Genomic DNA, 19,468 nt, shown 5'->3' with positions numbered 1-19,468 from the left:
TACAGACCAATATTTTCAATACAAGTGGCTGGGTGGTATAAAGCTCTTTCCTGGGGGCAGGAGTTAATCCTCAGTAGGACAGTTAGCTCGAGGTGCTGTCCAAGCTATAATTTATAGTATAAAGGACCAATTTGCATTGACTTAGCCTCTTGAGCGAACTCTCCTTTTGGCATGCACGGGCAGTTCCTTAATGTGTATTTACCTCACTGAGCATTTATCAGAAAGCCATGGCAAAGCCATTCAGACATGAAAGCCTATAATGGATGCTGGGCCTTACACAATAAGCTTTCAGACACCCACTGCATAACTATAGTGTGTTTCTATTTCACTGGGCAAATTGTGCTGGAAGTCTTATCGATAAATGTTAAGTTTTCATTCTAACTAACAGAATCCTCCATGACATAGAATAACTCCCCGCGATGTGATGTGCTGGATATGATATTCGCCTGAGTGGTACAGGTCAATTTCAAGCATATTTGATTTCCAAAGGCAGTCCTCAGCATACTTATGATATCGTTTCCGTAAAGCAAAACCATGTGACATTTTGAGAGTCCGGCAAAAGAAGAGGCAAAAAACAGATTGACATTCCAATTAAAATGCACGCCTTGTAATGACCCTGTAATGCAAGTCATGTTGGACTTCCCAACATCAAGATCATCATGATGAACAAAGAGCCAAAACTGCCCAGGAAAAGTGTTAAAATCCAAACACACATTATCATTCTTTTTTATAGGATATGAGGCAATGAAAAGAAGAAAATTTCTGTGCAAGTGATACATGGCTGTCAACAAGTGTAGTTTGACTTTCAGTGGGCAAACTGCAATGCCTTTCAACTGTATTCATTCATCATTCACTGGATATATTAACCCACTGCTTGCTGAAGGTTAATTAGATTCAAACAGGTTCAATCATACCAAGGTGTGGTTATGCTATTTTCTGCCATGATCAAAACAGATGGACTACTGATGGACAGTATACTACATGGACATTGCTAACTTGTATCAAACGCAAACACCTTTTCAGCACCATGGACAGAACATCTATTTCATCAACGTAACACGTATTGGCAACAGAATTTGTGTGGTCTTCCCTGAATATACATGAACATACCCACGTCATCCCATTGACAAAGGAGTTCATGATCATATAACCGACAAACCCTGTAAATGTCACCTGGTATTCCAAGGACAACCATATGACATGACCAACCTTCCAAAACACACTCTGATGTACATTATGTGTCACATGGCAGGCTTGACTGATGTACCTGTTAAAATGCCTCATACAAAGGCTGGGAGACGAAACAACCATACACCACGGGAGGTCACCCTCCAGTGACCACGACACTGCTTTGATCCTATATATTCTAATCACCAATACATCACCTAGACAGGTGGTATGGCAGCACAGCCAGTGCCAGATGGTGCAATCAGAGGCCTCTGATTAATTGGTTCCGCTTTCAAGTTCTGTGAAGTGTAAGGCTCAGAAAATAAGCATTGCCTGCAAATATGCAGATATTTCACTTCTGTCTCAGTATGTTTGTTGGTACATCATTTCACAATAATTCTGATTGTACTGTATTGGTACTCTGTTTAATAGTAGCAAGATATGCAGAAGTAGAAACATGGAGGGTGCTGGAGAATATAGAAAGTCAAAATGAAGGCATGTACACATGTAACGTTACATATAAAGCTTTTTTAAACAAAATATGTTTTCCCAAAGGCCAAAAGAAATTGCAGTGCTGATATAGTCTACAGACTCCCCCAGAAATACCAGTCAGTAACTTCTGGCCAGAGACTGTTTAATGAGCATTTATTCAATGTACATGAGAAGACTAGCAGTTGTACATTCTGTACAACTTAAACTAAGTAATGCTGTTATCACACTGGCCACACATCTTTGCTGCAGTACTTGAATTCATAGATGAGACTGGCAGAGGGGCTGTGTGGAAACATTGTACAAATGTATATAAAAGAGGGTCACCAAAATTCTTCAAATTCCACAGAGGAAATTCACAGGCTACACATGTATCTTCTTGGTAAATTTGTACACAATTTATCAACTGTTATTGCTGTCAGGGCTTACTGACGTCAACACGTTCTGAGTTTGCAGCAATCGTCTTCACATCTACAGGCTTGGTCCATTGCCAGTAGTCTTTATCATGTACTGGCACCCATACAAACACTGTCAGTAACAATTAGTTTCAAACCTTTTTAAAACCATCTTGAAACCACGCCTGACTTTGAACACTCCCCATCAACATTTATTTCCCTCACTTCTCAGTAACCCTCAAACAAATCTCAATTTGAACCAGACTGGACAAGTTATGTAATGTGACTAGACTTTCCCCTGACTTTCAAGTAGAAAACTGGCCATTTTCCAAACTCATCACTACAATTAAGCTAAATCAATCTATTAAAACATATGCAAATAACGATGTCCTAATTTCTCGTGACCATTGAAAGCTCTTGGCAGCATGTTCAAGAAAGAATTACATAATCCTTAAAAGCTTGTTAGGTGAAGTAAAGTAGGTCATGGAAACAGGTGAAAGCTTGACCACAAAGAAGAGACTGTCCAGCAGTCAGCAGAGGCTCAAGGGGGAGTTAACATGAGCTTGATTCAACAAAACACAGCAAGTCATGCAGGGACATGTGGCAGTGCATGGAAAACATGGTGTCCAGGGCTTTACAGTGTGGACAGAGTCTTCCCTAGACCAAAATACCTTCATAACAATAGATCTCTTGTGTTTACCTAATTTGCATAATAGCTTGTCAGGAAATGACTGGAAAATCATACTTACAGCTTTTAGAAATTGAGAGCAGTTGAGTATTATTAGACAAAATAGATTATGCAAATCATGGTTTCATAATCAATAAGGAAATACTGCAATAGCCCTGTGTGACACTACATACATACTTTACTTTACTTTACTTTACTTTGGTCAAGTTTCACTTTAAAGCTATAGATTGAATGATCTAGATGAGGACAGTACATGGCATGATGAAGGAAAAATTATACTTTGGGAGGCTGCTTATACAACATACACATTATGCAAATTCTGTTAATTTTCTGGAAATATATACTTATTTACAGAATGTTGTTATTGGTAAGAGTTAAAACAAAAGAATCAGCACAAAACTTCAAACTGCATCTTGTCATTCAAATTGCCATCTCTCCCCAGGCAGTTCACAGCCTATACATGTACACCATTACAGATTTCTGAATGGTGCAAGTCTGATTAGTCCAGACGTTGTGCTGTTCTCAGCTTGTTCCTCTAAATCTTAGAGGGCATTACCATTACACATAGGACCTACTTTTGGAGCACAACTGTCACTCAAGTCTTTAAAACAGAACAGACTTTCTTTCAGACATCTACAGCTGAAAATCGGGTCAAGCAAACTAACAAGTAGAGCAGAAATGTATCAGTGCCCCCCTCTCTTCTTACAACTACTCCCAGACAGCACATGTACTAACCATGTGTGGGAAGTTCCATATTTTACTTAGGGTGAAGAAATAGATATTCACATTTTAAGTGATACACAAAAAGGCCTACATCTAATCTAAGGTCGCAGATAAAGCACATACATACTGTTTCACTAACAAGAAATGTTAATAATTCTACTTAATACATTACACTGCTTCTCTCAAATGATTCAAAACCCTTGACCTACCCCCAGTTGCAAATAAACAGGTTCGAGGACATGTTTTGCCTTCAACATCTAGGTCAACTGGACCCTGGGAGTGAGAACTGGCTGTCTGACCTCCACAACCCTCAAGTCATAAGTTAGTGCTCCTGTGAAACTTCCGACCAGCCCCCAAAAAAACTTCAGGACTGCCAAGCACCAGGTGGTAAGTCTACTGACATTCACGGTCAAAGACATCCATTGTGATAAATTACCTGATCATGTCAGAATAGTTGAAGGCTGTTCCATACAATTTGATGCACATAATGAACTTGATGTTAAATTGCCATGGAGCTGTTTGATAGATCATAACATCTGCAGTAACTTTTTTTTTTAATTTGTATGCAAGTACAGGCACATGTCGTGCACTTCTCAAAGAGCATGTGTTTGTATCAACTTGGCAAGATATACATAGTATACATAAGTAGTACTTCACTTTTTCTTTTAGACTCTTGCATGTAGCAATCATATTTGTGGACAGAGATTATATAGCTGCATGCAAAGTTGGGTGGAATTGAGCATTATGACAACTACAATATTCAACAAGTAGTGAAAATGCTGTTTCTTCTTTTGGTGGCCAGACATATTTGGATTGAATAACAAAGCTATGTTGGAGAACATACAGACAATGTGTGATCAGCAAATCCTGTATGTCAACACCTTTGTAACACAAAGCAAAAACTTTAACAACCTGCAGGTGTATTCATCAATGGTGTACAAGTTGGGCAAACCCAAATGGAACACACCTGGACAAACAAAACAAAACAAATGCACTTGTAGATCCACCTGCTCCAAAATAGATATGGACTACTGAAATGTTGGCTGGTAAGTCATTTTTTGTTGTGTAAAAAAAACTTTTATCATCTCCCCCAAAAAAGTCTTGATAACATGATATCTTAATCTTTTCTCTTAAGGTAATCAGACATGGTTGCAAACAGGAAAGGTCATCAGTCAGCTGGAAAGAGGACAGCAGGGGCGTCTGCTGTTGAGGGGGAAGTGGAGGAAGTAGAGCAGCAAGGTGATCCCCAACCCGATGCACAGGTGACAGATGATGTTCAGGTACACATTCATTTACACGGTTGATGGTTGAGATGATTATTGCCTACAAAGTTTTACATACAGCAATGTAAACAAATACAAGGAATCTATCAGGCATGTGTCAGTGGGGTGAAGAGTACAATTTATAATGGGCAATAAAGTGAATCCATTATCTCCTGACAATGTAGGGTGATGGGTGTAAGATTGCCTCTCTGATAGCGTGTATGATGTATGGTGACTCGTTTTTATCATTATCAGACATCAAATGGTGCAGAATGTTCAATCTGCTGCATTTTCTCATAATAGTCAGCTTTACTTTGTGGGACCCATCTAAAGTAGTCGATAAAGTAACAATAGCAAACATGTAAAACTTTAAACTGAAAGCATTCTAAAATTGTGATGGTGTAACATGCAGTTATCATTTATTGGCCCATACGACATCATGAATGTTTCACACATTCTAGGAAGATGTTGAGAATGAAGTAGATCAAGAGAAGACACCTGAAGTTGAGGATGTTGAAACTCAAGAAGAAAATACTGAAGAAAATGGAGAAGAGAAGAAAGAAAATGAAGGAACACCTGTGGTGGAAGATGAAGAGAAAACGGACGATGATGATTTAATGAAGGATGAGGTGGGAGAAAACAGAGAAGAAGCTGCATTAGAAGACAACAAAGAGGAAAAAGATGAGGAAGCTGATGGAGCTGATCAGAATGAAGCAGCTAACAGAGAGTCTGAGGAAGAGGAGAAGGAGGAAGAAGTGGAAGAAGAGAAAATGGATGAGGAGGGACCAGCAGAGGAAACAGCTGAAAATGAGAACGAGCAGGAAGAAAATCAGACAGAAGAGGATAAGAAAGACGAGAATGATCAGGAAGAAGCTCAGGAAGAGGAGAAAGCAGAGGAAGTGCAGAAAGAAGATCAGGAAAATGAGGAACAGGTAGAGGATCAGATACAGAACCAGAATGAAGAGGATGAGCAGGAAGACAATCAGATTGTGGACCAGAAGGAGGATGAGCAGAAAGACAACCAGGTTATGGAGCATGAGGAAGAGGGTGAAATGGGAGAAGATCACATGCTGGATCAAAGGGAGGAGGATGAACAGGAAGAGAATCAGATGGGGGATGAGAGGAAGGCAGAGGAAGTGCAGGAAGAAGATCTGGAGGAACAGGAGCAGGAGAATGGGCAGGAGGATGATCAGATGGAAGATGAGAAAATGCAGGAAGAAAATCAGGAGGAGGAACAGCAGCAGGAAAAGAATGAGGAAGATGAGGAAGTGAAGGAAGATCAGGAGGAGGACCAGGAAGAGGTTGAGGTGAAAGAAGCTCAACGGGAAGCAGATCAGCAGGAAGAAACAAACGGAGAAGCTGAGGAAGTGACAGAGGATACAACTCAACAGGAAGCAGTTGAAAATGAGGAAGTAGCTAAGGAGGAGAATGAAAATGAAAAGGCATCTGAAGATATCACTGCAACAGAGGAACCAGTGGTGAGTGCAAAATCACAAGTCTACACGTGTTCAACTGTGATTGTAAAAAATTTAAGCAGTCTAAAGATGCATTAATATTGGAGTTGCCAGTAATAGCATTATTGTCCTTTATACTTTGATTTATTCTACCCCCAGTATTTCATTTTACATTGGGTGACATACATGTACTAGCATTTATAACATATTGCTACTGCATACTTCATAGTCCTCTTCATGTCAGGACTATGTTTGTTCACGGCATATATTGTTATCAAGATTTGTCATTTGAGTCATTTTGAAGAAGACCAAGCCTGTTTTGCTCCTCTTAAGTACAGTGTATGGTTACTACAAAAGAGACAGTAAATGACATTGCTCTTGATTCACCAGGACGCGGAGCCTGTTAAGCCCCCTCGGAAGCGAAGGTCGGCCATGTCTACCCCGAGCCCGCCGCCTCGCCGCCGAGGGAGTAAGAGACCTGCTGGGAGTCCTGACAGCGAGCTCTTCTCTCCCAAGCGCCCGTCAGAAGGGATGAGCCTGCGGAGCGGGGACAGGGTTCTCCGCCGTGGCAGGAAGTCATAGGGAGTGCATGGTGGGTAAAATGGGGCCAGCAAACAACACTGGCATTCTAGTTTCAGACTGTCAGGATTTGTTTATCAACATCAGCATCAGCAATCCATAATCACTATGCAAGGACGTTATAAACCAGCATTCAAGCATGCAAATGATCCACTATTTTGTTAAAATAGATTTCTTAAAGTATATTATAAACATTCTAGGTATGACTATCATAATTATTATATTCCATTCTAAGTGCAAACTGTTTGTTCTTTGGCACGAAAAAGAAGTCAACACACAAATGGATCCATAGACATATTTCCTGGTAGTCTGGAAATATTATTATACCTACATCATGTACATGCTCTGCCAACTTTTATCATACACCCAAATGGGTTTATCTTTGCATGCTAAAGGAGGTTGTTTTCTTTCACTTCAACATACAAGAAGGATGGAAGGATCAGCACTTGTAATGTAGCCATGCTTCATAGCAAGTCATATCATGCTGTGCATGGAAGAGCCAATATCTATATGCAGCATCTCTATAACAGTATCCTTTTTATCTATCCTCTACCATACATGTTCACACAAAGTATGCCGTAGGTGCTTTTGGGACTTCCATACCACTGGTTATCGCATTCATTGCTGTTTATATGCCATTGCCAGACATATGTAATGTTATATAACTTAGCTTTTCATGATATATATCATGTAATCAACTGTTCTACTAAGTAATATTAGGACTAACTAGCCATCCATGAAAATGTATTGAAGCATGGAGATATAAAAAACAGATACCTCCATGATTGAAGGAATTCTGCACAACAAAAATTGTAGCCTCAACAAACTACACCATGTCTCTAAATCTACCATCTTAAAACCTACAATGCAGTTGAATGTAAGTAGAAAATCTGGACCTACAGTAGTAATAATTGCAAATAATGGTCTGGGGGTGAATGCTGCCTCATTTATAATTCCTAGTGCTATGCTTGTAGGTCTGATTATCATGAAAGGACTCAATTCAATTTTCTGTCTGCAGATTTTTGGTACCAAATCATGTAACATATTATCAGTGCTCAGGCACATTACCATACAATGTAACTTGGTTGTGATCCAAAGAAACCATTGTTATCTCTAACAAGTTACACACAGGAATACCAGCTCAATTCAGCACTAGTAGAATCTGTTCCTATAATTTTCATCATTGAAAAAACAAATGAGTGTACTTTCCAGTTTGAAATTCCTAAATGCTCACTGTAGCAAGTAAAACATTCACTTTATCTTCATTTCCAGATCATTTTCTAACATGAAACTTTTAATGAGCGATACATAGTGTGTACACAGACTAGCTTGGTACAACATTTATTCACATACTCATTGTAACACATTATTATATACATTATTTTATGTCTTATTATTCCTCATCACATAAGAAGCTTGTCTATCTCAAACATGGTAAAAGTAATTAGCAACCATTCTAAATGACTAGTAGCAACCGTATATAAGGTATAAACTAAAGTAGACAATATTCCAGAGAAGAAAATATTACATGTATCATGCATGTATACAATAATGTACACATGGTTGTATTCAAGAAGACTTTGATGCAAATGTGGCTTTACTAAGCTATGGATATGAATATTAAACTTGTGATCTGCAGACAGTACGAATCATAGAATCTGACATTTCTAGCTCGTTATTTTGTTATCAGTTACCTGCTACCAATAATAAGTAAATAACTACTAATAAAACCATCCTTTGTGTTACCATTAAAACAGTTGCTCAATCCTCTGCACTGTGGGACTATAAATAAAATTTTATATTGTCAAATATCTTATTTGCCAAGTGGGAGTTTTAATAACCCCAACACAATCATACAAATTTCCAATATTAGTTTGGAACAATGCCATGCATTCCCAATTTCAAAAGTACTGTACTGTAACTGGTATTCCACTGGAACAAAATTTGTATTTTGAGTTTGTAGCCAAACACTTGCAAAAGTCTTTAGACTTCTGTGGTAATTTAATGCGATTCATTAATCTGGCTCCAGAAAATAACAACCAACTAAGGTCTTCTTGGTTCAATGGCAATGGGCTTTGGGCTATCCATTCTTATCAAGACTTGTGGAAAGGGGAGGGTAGTACAGAATGTTTTAATTTGCATGTTGGAATTGACCTACCTGATGATGGGAGAGCTGAACTTCAGTCTCAGTTGACGGACAGCAGTGAGCAGGGAGCACAGCTCGTACAAGTTTGGGTTGAGGTGGTAGATGAGGTGTTTGAGCGCAGCAGAATGACTGGATGGCGGCTATATGGAAATGTCGTGTTATGCTCACATACATTTGTACAATCAGTTAATCCACCAAATACAAAATATTCTTAGATTATTTAAAGATAATATTAACAGGTGAAATTTAAAGACAATACTAACCTTATATGGTGAATTAAGTGTAGAAAAGGACTGGATGACCACACAGCTGGCTGTACAACAACTCAAGCACACAGCATCACCCTAAAGCACAAACATCAGACAAAGTTGCCAATCACCATACTGTCTTGGACAGTGCCTTTATTGCTGTCTACCTAGATGGCCTTACACAACTCTCTCACTCACTCACTCACCGGTCCCATAGCAGTCTGTCCTGCCGTCAGGGCAACTTGTGCATGTTATGCTCATGTTCTGTTTGATATCTCTTAAAATGAAGATTGGTACTTGTAGGGACATTGATGTTCAGTACCTGTGTGTGTTCCTTCACCAGATGAGCATTGTACACGGCCACACACGCTCCAACCCTCAGACCTCTGCCTTCACTCACATGTAGCTGATAACCCAGATGCAGCCTATTGTACATCCAAGGAAAGATTTGCCTGGGTGACATCCTGTTTACTTTATGCTGGGGCTCCTATACTCACCCCAACTAAAAAAAGTTGGTGCAGAAAGTATAGGAGCTCTGGCAAAAGCTAATGAGGTTACCACCAAAGTAATTGAATTGCTTAAGTACTAATTTGGGGAAATACCTGTGTTCAAATCAACATTATATTGTCTGTTATATACATGTACAATGTAATGTATAATTCTGACGCACCTGACTTTTCCATCAAGCTGGTAGATGCCGACATCACTGTTGACACAAGCAGTGATTGTACCCTGGGTGTCACACATGCAATTGTGCAAAAAGTTCTCATGAAATAAAGTACTGGTATATTCTCAGCCATGCCTACAGTTCATGCAATGCAGTGAGGCATCCAGCAACACAACAAACTCCTAAAAGTCACAAAAAGAAGTTGCATGCAAATGATGCAACCATCACCCATGAAGTATTTCCTATGGTAACGTAATTTGACACTGCATATTTCATCCTTTTTTCTAACTGAACATTTCCTGTAACCTTCATCCATGAAGTATTTATTGTAGTAATGTAATTTGACACTGCATATTTCATCCTTTTTTCTAACTGAACACTTTTCTGTAAGAATCACCCATCACATATTTCCTACAGGACGTTAATTCACCACTGCATATTTCATCCTTTTTTCTACAGGCACAAATAGTAGTCCATTCATGTAATGTTAACTTGTAAAAGCAGCTGACATCGGAGCTTGCTTTCATGTCCATGAGGATTAATGGTTTGAAACTAATAGTAGTTTTGAGTAAGTTTTATATAATGCAGTGGATAGATATTTTGGCTCTGCCAATATATTTTTCAGACATGGTACTTTCAATAATTCCGTCTTCAACTGGTATCTCTAGGTTAAGGGAAATGTAAAGAAAGTTACATGAACACACTCACAAGTTTTTCATAACCTCATATGTTAACTAAGGAATGTCAAATACTTTCATTATCAATGTTTAATCATAGCCAATACAGTTTTCCCTAACTAATTACTGATAGGTTTTCCTGCTGGTATACCTGGTAAGAGCAGAATTTCTGCCTAACTCCACCACCATGAGAACAGGTATGTGTCTCTGAAGTGCCACCATCTGATCCAACTGGAACTGCACTTGCAGACAAAACTGACTGAAAATAAATCAAGCAATTTTTATTTTCTGAAAAAGAATTATTAGGCTGTGAATAACTATTAAACTGAAAGCTATTAGTAAAAACAACTGTTACAACAATTCCTTGAAAATGATGAGGCATGAGCTAATCATTCTCAGTACCTGTCAGTCACTTTCATATGTTGAAGGTTAATACATGACTGTTTTCAGACCTCTGTGTGTTTCTGAACAGTATAACTCAAGAAGATATGGGTGGATTGCACCATAGGGGCAGCCTCACCAGACAGCTTTGAACAATGTTCAAGACTTGGACAATCATACGCTAGGTGTGGTAGGGCCTGTGCCAAGACTGGCTTCATAAAATCTTTGCTTGTGAAGACGCACCAAGAAGGTATGGCATGTTGGTCAAAGTCACAACTGACTAACAGACAGGAAAAGGTATGATGAAACATACCAGCAGACATGCTACGGTCTGGGGTTCAGTAGACTGTGGCAGAACCTGGGTCCCTGCTGTGGAACAGTATACATTTCTGCTATCTGCACTGCCCTGGGAGTATGATAGAACAAACATATTGACCACATTACCAATCTAACCCCATTAATGCACCTAAAAAAACTAACCCACTTGATAATTGATATCAAATAAGATGTTTGTGCTGGCATTCTTGGTATTGAAACCAAAGGATACTTGTTTGGTGAAAACTGAGCCGTACAAAGTTGGTCCATGCTCGGTTACAAACATCAATATCATCACTAGCCCAGGCATGTTTTGTTGCCTCACCTTGAACAGTGTGGTAGGTTTGAGGCCTGTGATAATGTAATCTCTCCTTGGCTCCAGCAGGTGGTAAAGGTGGATCAGCTTAGGTCCCTAAAACAATAACAACATAGCTTTGCAAAAATAATCAATTAATGTTTTTAAAAACTAAAATTAATCTTTCTTTCTTTCGTTCTAGTTCTTACAAACAGAGAAATACTGATATGTAATTGACTGAATCAAAGTCGAGTTTCTAACCTTCCCTCCAATCCTAGCGCAATATCTCAAGGTCTCCACTTTGTTAGATTCAGAAGTTTCCTATCAGTATGCAACTGCTAGAGGTGCTGTCCTTGGTGCTGATAGAGTTATCTCTTCATGTTATCGAAGGCACTGTATTCTGTTCTTTACCAGAATTTACTGCTTTCCACTTTGGCTGTTTAAAAGGGAAACTGCTGGCATCTGCATTGTCTTATATAAGGCTTGACTACAGACTGTAGAATATTTCATGTTCTGTACAGGTCAGAATAAAACATCTTCTACACTATTTATTACCATACAGTACATTACCAGACCTAGAGTGCTACCATTATCTTTCGAGATGGAAGGATGCCTACTACATTTCCAGTACTTGCTGTTTGTTTCTTGATAACCTTTCCTTTCACATACCTTGATGATAACAGGGATGTGTTGCTGCTCTGCTGGGCAACTTAATTTGAACATGAAGAAGACAACTTCTTTTACCCTGCAACAAAATATCAGGACACCATAAAGTAAACAGATTTGCACACATTTCCTAGACTCAGGCAAATGCTCTGAAAAGATCTGAAATTGACCTATGGAAAAATTAACAAGTAAACTGGCATATACTGGCTGTCACCTCTGTTTTTGTATCATCATGGAAATCTGGAAAAATTCAAATGCATTTTTGAAAACAAAAAAAATTGATACCTCTTCGCATTTCATGACCTTCTCATTTTTAAATGGAAGACATTCTAGAACTTAGAAGGGACAAAAGGAGAGAAAGAAAGAAGGCAAACCATGAAGAAAGAAGAGTAGGAGAATAGAACAAAAGAAAGATGGAAAGACAAAAGCACCAGAATGTCTTCTTGAAGGAGACGTACCTAAGAATGGTGCTGAGTTCGGACACTCGGCCTTGTATACTGATCACCTTGGTCGCCTTTCCTTTCCTAAAACATGAAGAAAACAGTGAATGTGACCACACTGTAGGTTGAATGGAGGTCAAAGAAATTCCAACAGATGTTCCAATGTTTTAACATCACATCATTTCACAACCTACCTGTTCTTAAGAATGGTTGCTGCCACTGGAACTAGAACTACTGAGTCTTGTTCCTTCACTTTACAAGTTTTAATAAGTCGACAAGGTGGCGCTGTTAATTCCAAGTATCCCTTGTTCCCTGCAAATAGATAATTCATATTACTAGTATGTGCTGCTGTTTTGCAGATAATTTTACACACTTTCCTGATTATCCTGTGGATATAGCAATCTTATGTTAGAAGTTGAAGTTCATATGTATAACATTATGATGTAATCTCAGCTAACAAATGTATTGTTAACACGTTCAAAGAAAAATAAGTTTCTGACCTTGTTTGTGGGAAGAAAGGGGAATGTAGCTCCATGAGGGAAGAAAAACCAGCTCTTCAAATATGTTGGCTTTGAATGTCAATGTCTGTATCAACAGGAAAGCATTGTAAGCTTTTATAACACTACCATACACAGTCCAATGCTACAAAATATTGTACAAGACAACTGCAAAACCATAAGTTGATGAAGGTAGTAAACATCACAATCACATTGGAAGAAATGCAGGATAGACAGGTGATATATAAATGAAACTTAAGGAGTCCACGTGCCTCACACAGTACAACACCAGTGTTGTCTTCAACATAAAGTTGTCCTGCTCTGTTGTTTCTCCCCACACTGAGACTGTTTGGTCCAGAGGTCAGCCTCCCCAGGAGTAAGGCACGGATGTGATCAAGAGGTCTGACAGGAGTGTCTACACAGAAAATGTACATCAATCATCATAGATGCATTTCCAACTTCCTCCAATGTTGACAACATGCCAAATTTGAAGTTGTTATACATGCAAGTATTTATTGATGAAATCATGCAAGTTGAAAGTTATAATCCATCATCAGTCTTCAGCAAGGGACACAGTTACCTATGGTACTGATGTTGGTACCCTCTCTTTGATTGACTGTTGACAGGTGACTACAGCAAGCTTGATGTTGACTTTGTACCAGTTGTTCAACTGAGATGAAACTAAAAGACAAAGGCAGTTCCTTTCCTGGAATAAACACAAATAATATTTGACACTTGAAATCAACATTGTACAACTACATGTATCTGTGAAAATGACTGAAATATCATATATCATGTTGAAATTGTGTGAACAGATTTGATTGCGTAGGAATCAAAGAAATTTTTTTAAAGTGATCATAGCAGTTTTCAAACGCCGTGAAATTCTTATCAATGCCATTGTGAGGCCTAGGAAAAAAATGTTGTGTTTCCTGTTTCCCGACCGACCCTAGAAAATCCTGCCGACCCTAGACTTTTTTTGGGGGGGGTGGACCCTAGCCTGGGTGCCATCCGAATTCGTAACGACTCCCCCTAAAAAATTTTTTCAGGGGAGCCGTTACAAATTCGGATGGCACCCAGGCTAGGTGGACCCCTGCAAGGGACATACATTTTTCAAGCTGATCAACCTTTTCTAGCTCCATGATCTGACACCTGAGTGATAAAATGTTAACATTAACATTGAAAATAAAAGTGTCCTCATGCAAGTTTTACTTTGTGACCCCGACAAAGATTTAACTGAATTCTAAAAAAAAAAAGAAAAAAGATAATCCCTACCTAACATGTTACCGACTCTAACTTTTTCAGGAAACAGGAAACACAACATTTTTTCCTAGGCCTGATGACTAACCTGGAGTTGTACTTAAGACTTGGTCCACAACAGCTAAAGTGACTTCTGAGCTGCTGATGTCACCAGAAGAGCTCACATTCTTCTCCACATGATGGTAAAGATCTCTCAACCAATCTTTTTCCTGTAGTTTAGGGGCAATACAGGAAAAGAGAAACACCCTTTTTCACCCAATTGAATTATGCATATTTTGACAAGCTGTGCTTTTTGATCTATCGAACAATATGACACGAAAAGTCCTCCTTGCCCCCCCCCCCCCAAAAAAAAACTCTCATGCATATGCATAGCGTCAACTAGCCGTGGCGACTCTTGATTCGGGCTTACATTGCATTCTTGCTGAGGGTAATGCAATGTAAGCCCGAATCAAGAGTCGCCACGGCTATTATATAAAGCGTCAACAACAACAGCAAGAACAACTTACCACATCAGAAATTTTCCGCCCCGTGCATTCTTCTACCGCCGCCAGCAGTTCGTCCATTGCAACAAGTGCACAAAGCGTTACATCAGAAGGGCTCTAATCAAACATGAAGCTAGCTGGTACTTCCCGTCCGATCATCAGGCCGGTACTGTTGCTAAAAGTTCAACAATTCTTCAACTCGTGCATCGGATATTTTCGAGTGGTCGCGCCATCTTTCTATTGCATTGATGGACGAGACAACCTACTATCGAGGGGGTAACAGTAAATGTACCATTAACGGACCTGCTAACATAATATGTTAACGCATTCAATGATGTAGATTTCAACGAAAAGCAGTACCAATATCAAACAAAATAGCAACAGCATACCATTGTACTATGTAAAATACCATTATTAAAAATAATCCTGATCAATTTCTCCCTACTCCGTCACTACCACTTTTGATGGATATTCCATTCATAAAGGGGAAGGGACACCCAAATTATAAACAAAGTTACATTCATAAATGCTTCGTCCATTGAAACTGATCAAACAGAATAGCCTTTTTAGTCTGTAATATTGATTTTCTGTAGTAATAAATCAATAATTATTTCACTTTTTTACTAAATATAAAACACCATATGTTATGAAATCTAAATTACTAAATGGTCTCTTCCAACTGGCCCACTTCCGGGACTTCAGTCGACGTCATCAGTCGCCATTTTCCGGAGTTGTGTTCTCTGTTGGCTATTCTCTACGACAATGCTGTTTTAGCGCCTCTGTATTTGTTTTAGGGCAGCTGGACAAGTGTTCACGATGAATGTGCGAGTGTTTTTACTTGTGGCATTATCTGTAGCCCACTTCGGTGTTATTTGTGGTGTTGCGGATGGGAGAACTGTAAGGCACGATGACGGCCATGACATCAGCAGGAGACAGGTGGCACAAAATTCGGAAAGCGCCTCCACGCCTTCCAACAAGCTCACTGAAGGTTCATCCACCAACAGTGCTGTGCAGACGGTCCTGAAAACGACTAACCACAGTAACTCTAGTTACCCTACTGTTGCTGTACCGAAAGGCTCTCTCTGGCCCTACAGCAGTGAAGTGGTGAAGCGAATGTTGTACGTACTGATCGGAGTGACTGCCCTGGTTGTGCTGTACTTCATCGTTAGAGCAGTCAGGTCAGAAAGACACACTCATGTGGTTTTGCTCGATTTTATAGACCCATTATGCGATGTAGTTTTTATGCTACACGTTAAACAAAAGATTCTGTTCTAAGAAAATAAGGTTAATATTGCTGATTTACTGGTTTAATAATTTTGTTAATTAATTTTGTGCATGATTTCTCGGGTGTACACTTTGCAACATCTACAAATCATAAATTGACTTAACAGGACACAAGAAGTAGTTGAATTTTCTTGTACATGGAAGGAAAGTGTGATGTAAGATGATGAGGTTAGTACTTGTGTAGTCATGTGACTCATCATTGGTGAACTTGTGGTCAAATTATGTCTCCATCTGTTGTACTCAGGCTGAGGAGGCGACGCAGCAAATCAAAGAAGTATGGCGTGCTGACGACATCAGCAGACATGGAGATGGCTCCGTTGGACCAAGATGACGATGATGAGGACATGACGATGTTTGACATCAAGAACACCACGTCCGCCACCCCAACCGAGTCCAGATAGGTGACACAGCTGGCTCAGGTGAGTAGTTTGTGCACCTGTGCACATCATGATCAGGTGCTCCTTCAGATAAGACATAAGTATGCCTGGAGACTACATGGATTGTTGAAATCCACAGCTGTAGTCTGTAGAATTCATCACTTTTAGTTTAGATTCCAATGGCTGTTTACTACATCCCTTTTACTAACAGAATTTGCAGTAGTGAAATTCATCATCACTTTTAGTAGTTAGGGTCACAGCGCTAGCATGGCTGGTGGCTGAGCCAAATTCCCATGACATATGAACTTCTGAACTGCTTCACAGCTGTGAAATTCATCCCTAAAAATAATGAAGTCATCAATCCATTGTTTGTGTAAATGGTAAAATAAATCAAATGGATATACATGTACATGTAGCCTTAAAACAAAATACATGTATACCTATATTCTGCCTTGTCCCCCCAATGACCAGGAGGTCAAGGGACAAGGTAGGTAGGTAGGTAGGTAGTTTGAAATCCCAAGTCATGTGGAACTCTTGACTATTACTAGTATTACACTTGTTGTCTATAGCATGCACTGAAACTAAGTACATGTATCTTTTTTATCTATAGGAAGCTGGTTGGTGTGCCACTGATACTATCTGGCTCAGAAGGGAACTGGATATGTATCATACACTACTACTACTACATCAAGGACTTACCTTACAACAGACATCACTTCTCTTTAATACTGCAGATTTTTTTTAAATTCTGGGAAAGGCAATTCTAATAAGAGGGGATTTTCAGTAAGAGATGTCTGTTGAGTGAAAGTCTTGTACATTTTTGCCCTCTCCCGGTTGTGAAATGAATACAATTTTGGAAGTGATAATGAGTACAGTGGACTACTATATGTAGGGTTTTACATAATCTAGGATCAGTAAAGTTGGTTTTTCTCCTGTAGACTGAATATTGGCTTTAATTCGATATCCAATTGTTACACGAAGACTTTGACTCTTGGCCAAGGATTTCCAGATTTGTACTATTGTGAAAAACTTACCTTTAGGCAACTTCCATGCAGGGTAGTCTAGAGATAAAACAGAAAACCTAGAGATATGCAATATGACAATTATTTACTTAAACAAGAGCTTACATGAAAAAAGGATTGAAGTCAAGTTTTTGTTCTATGTATATGGGGAAAAGTTGGCATTTGCCTGTCTGGAGGATATACAATGTATGTTGTCATGACCACTGTGTAACAGGATAGACCACTAGATACAGGTCTAGTGATGGTTGAACCAGAAGCACAGTTGTCAAGATTTAGACACTACTAGAATGAGCTCACATCTTCAACAGAGTCTAATCGGTTTTCAGAACTGACAATTGACACTCCATGCCACTGGAACAACTTTGCTAGGAAAGCTACATGTACAAAACAATGTACACTGTTGTAAGTAGGTCCCATAATACACTGTACAGTTGCAAAAATAGTCATGCAAATTATGGGATCAATTTTGCAAACATGTCTAGTACAAACAGGGATGGTTAAGGTTATTTAAATTGTGTAGGTATAGATTTACATTGCACTGTATTTCATTGTATGTGGTGTGTGGTGATATATGATTTTATGTGCAATGGAGTAGATAACGGTTGAACATCTCTATCTAGCCAGAGGCTTCACTTGGAACAAAAACTGGTTGCAAGAATTCCTGTTGCTGCCTTCTGCAGTATTCACTTGTCATTTCAGCACACACACATAGAGAGAAAATTGCTTGTTATAATTTCACACCAGTTTGGTAGGTCGGATTCACCAGGCTCGATTTTTGGAACCCTTCCTTCATCATAGCATTGACAAGCTGACAAGATTTCAAACTAACAGTTCAGAAAAATTATTGTCTTCCTTGTTATACATTGTTAACATTTCAAACAACATACTGTGTCAGACATTTCACATGGGTTTATTTATACGTAAACATTTCTTGTTTGAATTGTTACCCAGTCCAGTTTGGTAACTGCTGTTATAAAGTACATATTTGACTTCATAGAATCCTCTTTTATTTTGCTAGCCCAGGCCATTTATTACCTGCAGAAGTCCAATCAACAAGAAATTATATCGGTTTGACCTTTAGAACCATACAGAAATGGAATTTGCGAGTTTTATGCACATGAAAACATGCATTATTGTATCTACTATCTAGTACCCAACTTCCTCCTGATTATATGATCCACATATCATCTGAGTTAATAAACTAATCTAGGTTTGAAATGTGCCATTATGTAACCTTCCAGTTCCAGAATTTATCATGTCTAAATGCTTGAGATATTTATAATAGGCAAGAATGTTAAAGATTTTGTATATCTGGTGGATGTATTATTTTATTGATTATTCCTCTGTTCATATTTTTGAATGAATGTACAATGGTCCTCCAGTACTGTGGCATCAGTTGTACAATTTTAATTTGGTGCTTGTGTTATCTGTTTCATCTTCCAAAATCATGTGAAATGTGCCATTAAGTAGCCTTCCTATATCTATTGTTTAAAAGTCAATGTGGTAAAACTGCTGTGTAGTACATTTCAAGTAAATAATAATACCATTGGAAATTGTGCATGTTATATGTCTTTATACACACACACACACACACAATTAATGGTCACATTGAAGTCTTCAAATCAGTTTTACAGTTGTTTACTTCTTTCAAATTAATAGTTTCAAGAGTGTGAGTGAAACATATAGAATATTCGAAGACACCAACTTATCAGCAAGTGCCTTGCAAACATGTTATTTTGGAGTCTGATCATGACCTGTAAATAGCCAAGAGTCCAGTCTTGTTAGCTTAAGTCTGCTCCACAAACTCTGCTACATACCCTGCCAATGCCAACTGGACTCCAGGTTAGACCTGTTACACCTTACAGAGTACCACTAACACCCAGAAAGTAGAATTGTGCACACATACGGTTAGAGCTGATACGGTACATTACACCTAAAGAACCCACAACTGCATGCT

At 38.9% G+C, this 19,468-nt stretch overlaps 3 protein-coding genes across 3 annotated transcripts in view; 2 read left to right on the top strand and 1 right to left on the bottom strand.

Annotated features, from left to right (window-relative positions):
• The window catches only part of LOC109463027 (CST complex subunit CTC1-like), an 89,202-nt gene extending 74,081 nt beyond the window's left edge, over window positions 1–15,121 (bottom strand). The window contains exons 1-15 of the mRNA XM_019759697.1: window positions 14,853–15,121; window positions 14,435–14,555; window positions 13,670–13,795; window positions 13,362–13,504; window positions 13,093–13,177; window positions 12,787–12,904; window positions 12,611–12,676; window positions 12,156–12,231; window positions 11,517–11,603; window positions 11,190–11,282; window positions 10,647–10,754; window positions 9,822–9,883; window positions 9,474–9,576; window positions 9,167–9,247; window positions 8,916–9,043 (exon numbers count right to left, since the gene is read on the bottom strand). Of these exons, the coding sequence (XP_019615256.1) occupies window positions 8,916–9,043; window positions 9,167–9,247; window positions 9,474–9,576; window positions 9,822–9,883; window positions 10,647–10,754; window positions 11,190–11,282; window positions 11,517–11,603; window positions 12,156–12,231; window positions 12,611–12,676; window positions 12,787–12,904; window positions 13,093–13,177; window positions 13,362–13,504; window positions 13,670–13,795; window positions 14,435–14,555; window positions 14,853–14,909 (1,454 nt within the window). The 5' untranslated portion in view covers window positions 14,910–15,121. The remainder of the gene's footprint in view (window positions 1–8,915; window positions 9,044–9,166; window positions 9,248–9,473; window positions 9,577–9,821; window positions 9,884–10,646; window positions 10,755–11,189; window positions 11,283–11,516; window positions 11,604–12,155; window positions 12,232–12,610; window positions 12,677–12,786; window positions 12,905–13,092; window positions 13,178–13,361; window positions 13,505–13,669; window positions 13,796–14,434; window positions 14,556–14,852) is intronic.
• Window positions 4,435–6,972, top strand: LOC109463021 (myb-like protein X). The gene is made up of 3 exons (XM_019759685.1): window positions 4,435–4,742; window positions 5,186–6,202; window positions 6,569–6,972. Exons 1-3 carry the CDS (start codon window positions 4,608–4,610, stop codon window positions 6,758–6,760), a joined length of 1,344 nt encoding a protein of 447 aa, XP_019615244.1. The 5' UTR covers window positions 4,435–4,607; the 3' UTR covers window positions 6,761–6,972.
• Window positions 15,122–15,516: 395 nt separating the features above from the next.
• Window positions 15,517–19,064, top strand: LOC109463045 (membrane protein FAM174-like). Its single transcript, XM_019759737.1, has 3 exons — window positions 15,517–16,006; window positions 16,357–16,531; window positions 17,100–19,064. The coding sequence occupies exons 1-2, from the start codon at window positions 15,645–15,647 to the stop codon at window positions 16,511–16,513; spliced, it is 519 nt and encodes a 172-aa protein (XP_019615296.1). The 5' UTR covers window positions 15,517–15,644; the 3' UTR covers window positions 16,514–16,531; window positions 17,100–19,064.
• The last annotated feature ends 404 nt before the right edge of the window (window positions 19,065–19,468 follow it).

Source organism: Branchiostoma belcheri, unplaced genomic scaffold (assembly GCF_001625305.1).
Source record: "Branchiostoma belcheri isolate BF01 breed outbred unplaced genomic scaffold, Haploidv18h27 scaffold121, whole genome shotgun sequence".
In the NCBI taxonomy this organism is placed as follows: domain Eukaryota; kingdom Metazoa; phylum Chordata; class Leptocardii; order Amphioxiformes; family Branchiostomatidae; genus Branchiostoma; species Branchiostoma belcheri.
Note: the sequence above shows the minus strand (reverse complement) of the source record. Positions and strands in the feature narration are given on the sequence as shown.

What these genes read in the sequence shown, in the direction of transcription:
- LOC109463021 (XM_019759685.1), top strand. Translation starts at nt 4,608, where the DNA reads ATGGTTGCAAACAGGAAAGGTCATCAGTCAGCTGGAAAGAGGACAGCA. An exon ending in AGGTGACAGATGATGTTCAG is followed by an intron (nt 4,743 to 5,185) that starts GTACACATTCAT and finishes CACACATTCTAG; the next exon opens with GAAGATGTTGAGAATGAAGT. An exon ending in CTGCAACAGAGGAACCAGTG is followed by an intron (nt 6,203 to 6,568) that starts GTGAGTGCAAAA and finishes TTGATTCACCAG; the next exon opens with GACGCGGAGCCTGTTAAGCC.
- LOC109463045 (XM_019759737.1), top strand. Translation starts at nt 15,645, where the DNA reads ATGAATGTGCGAGTGTTTTTACTTGTGGCATTATCTGTAGCCCACTTC. An exon ending in TTCATCGTTAGAGCAGTCAG is followed by an intron (nt 16,007 to 16,356) that starts GTCAGAAAGACA and finishes TGTTGTACTCAG; the next exon opens with GCTGAGGAGGCGACGCAGCA.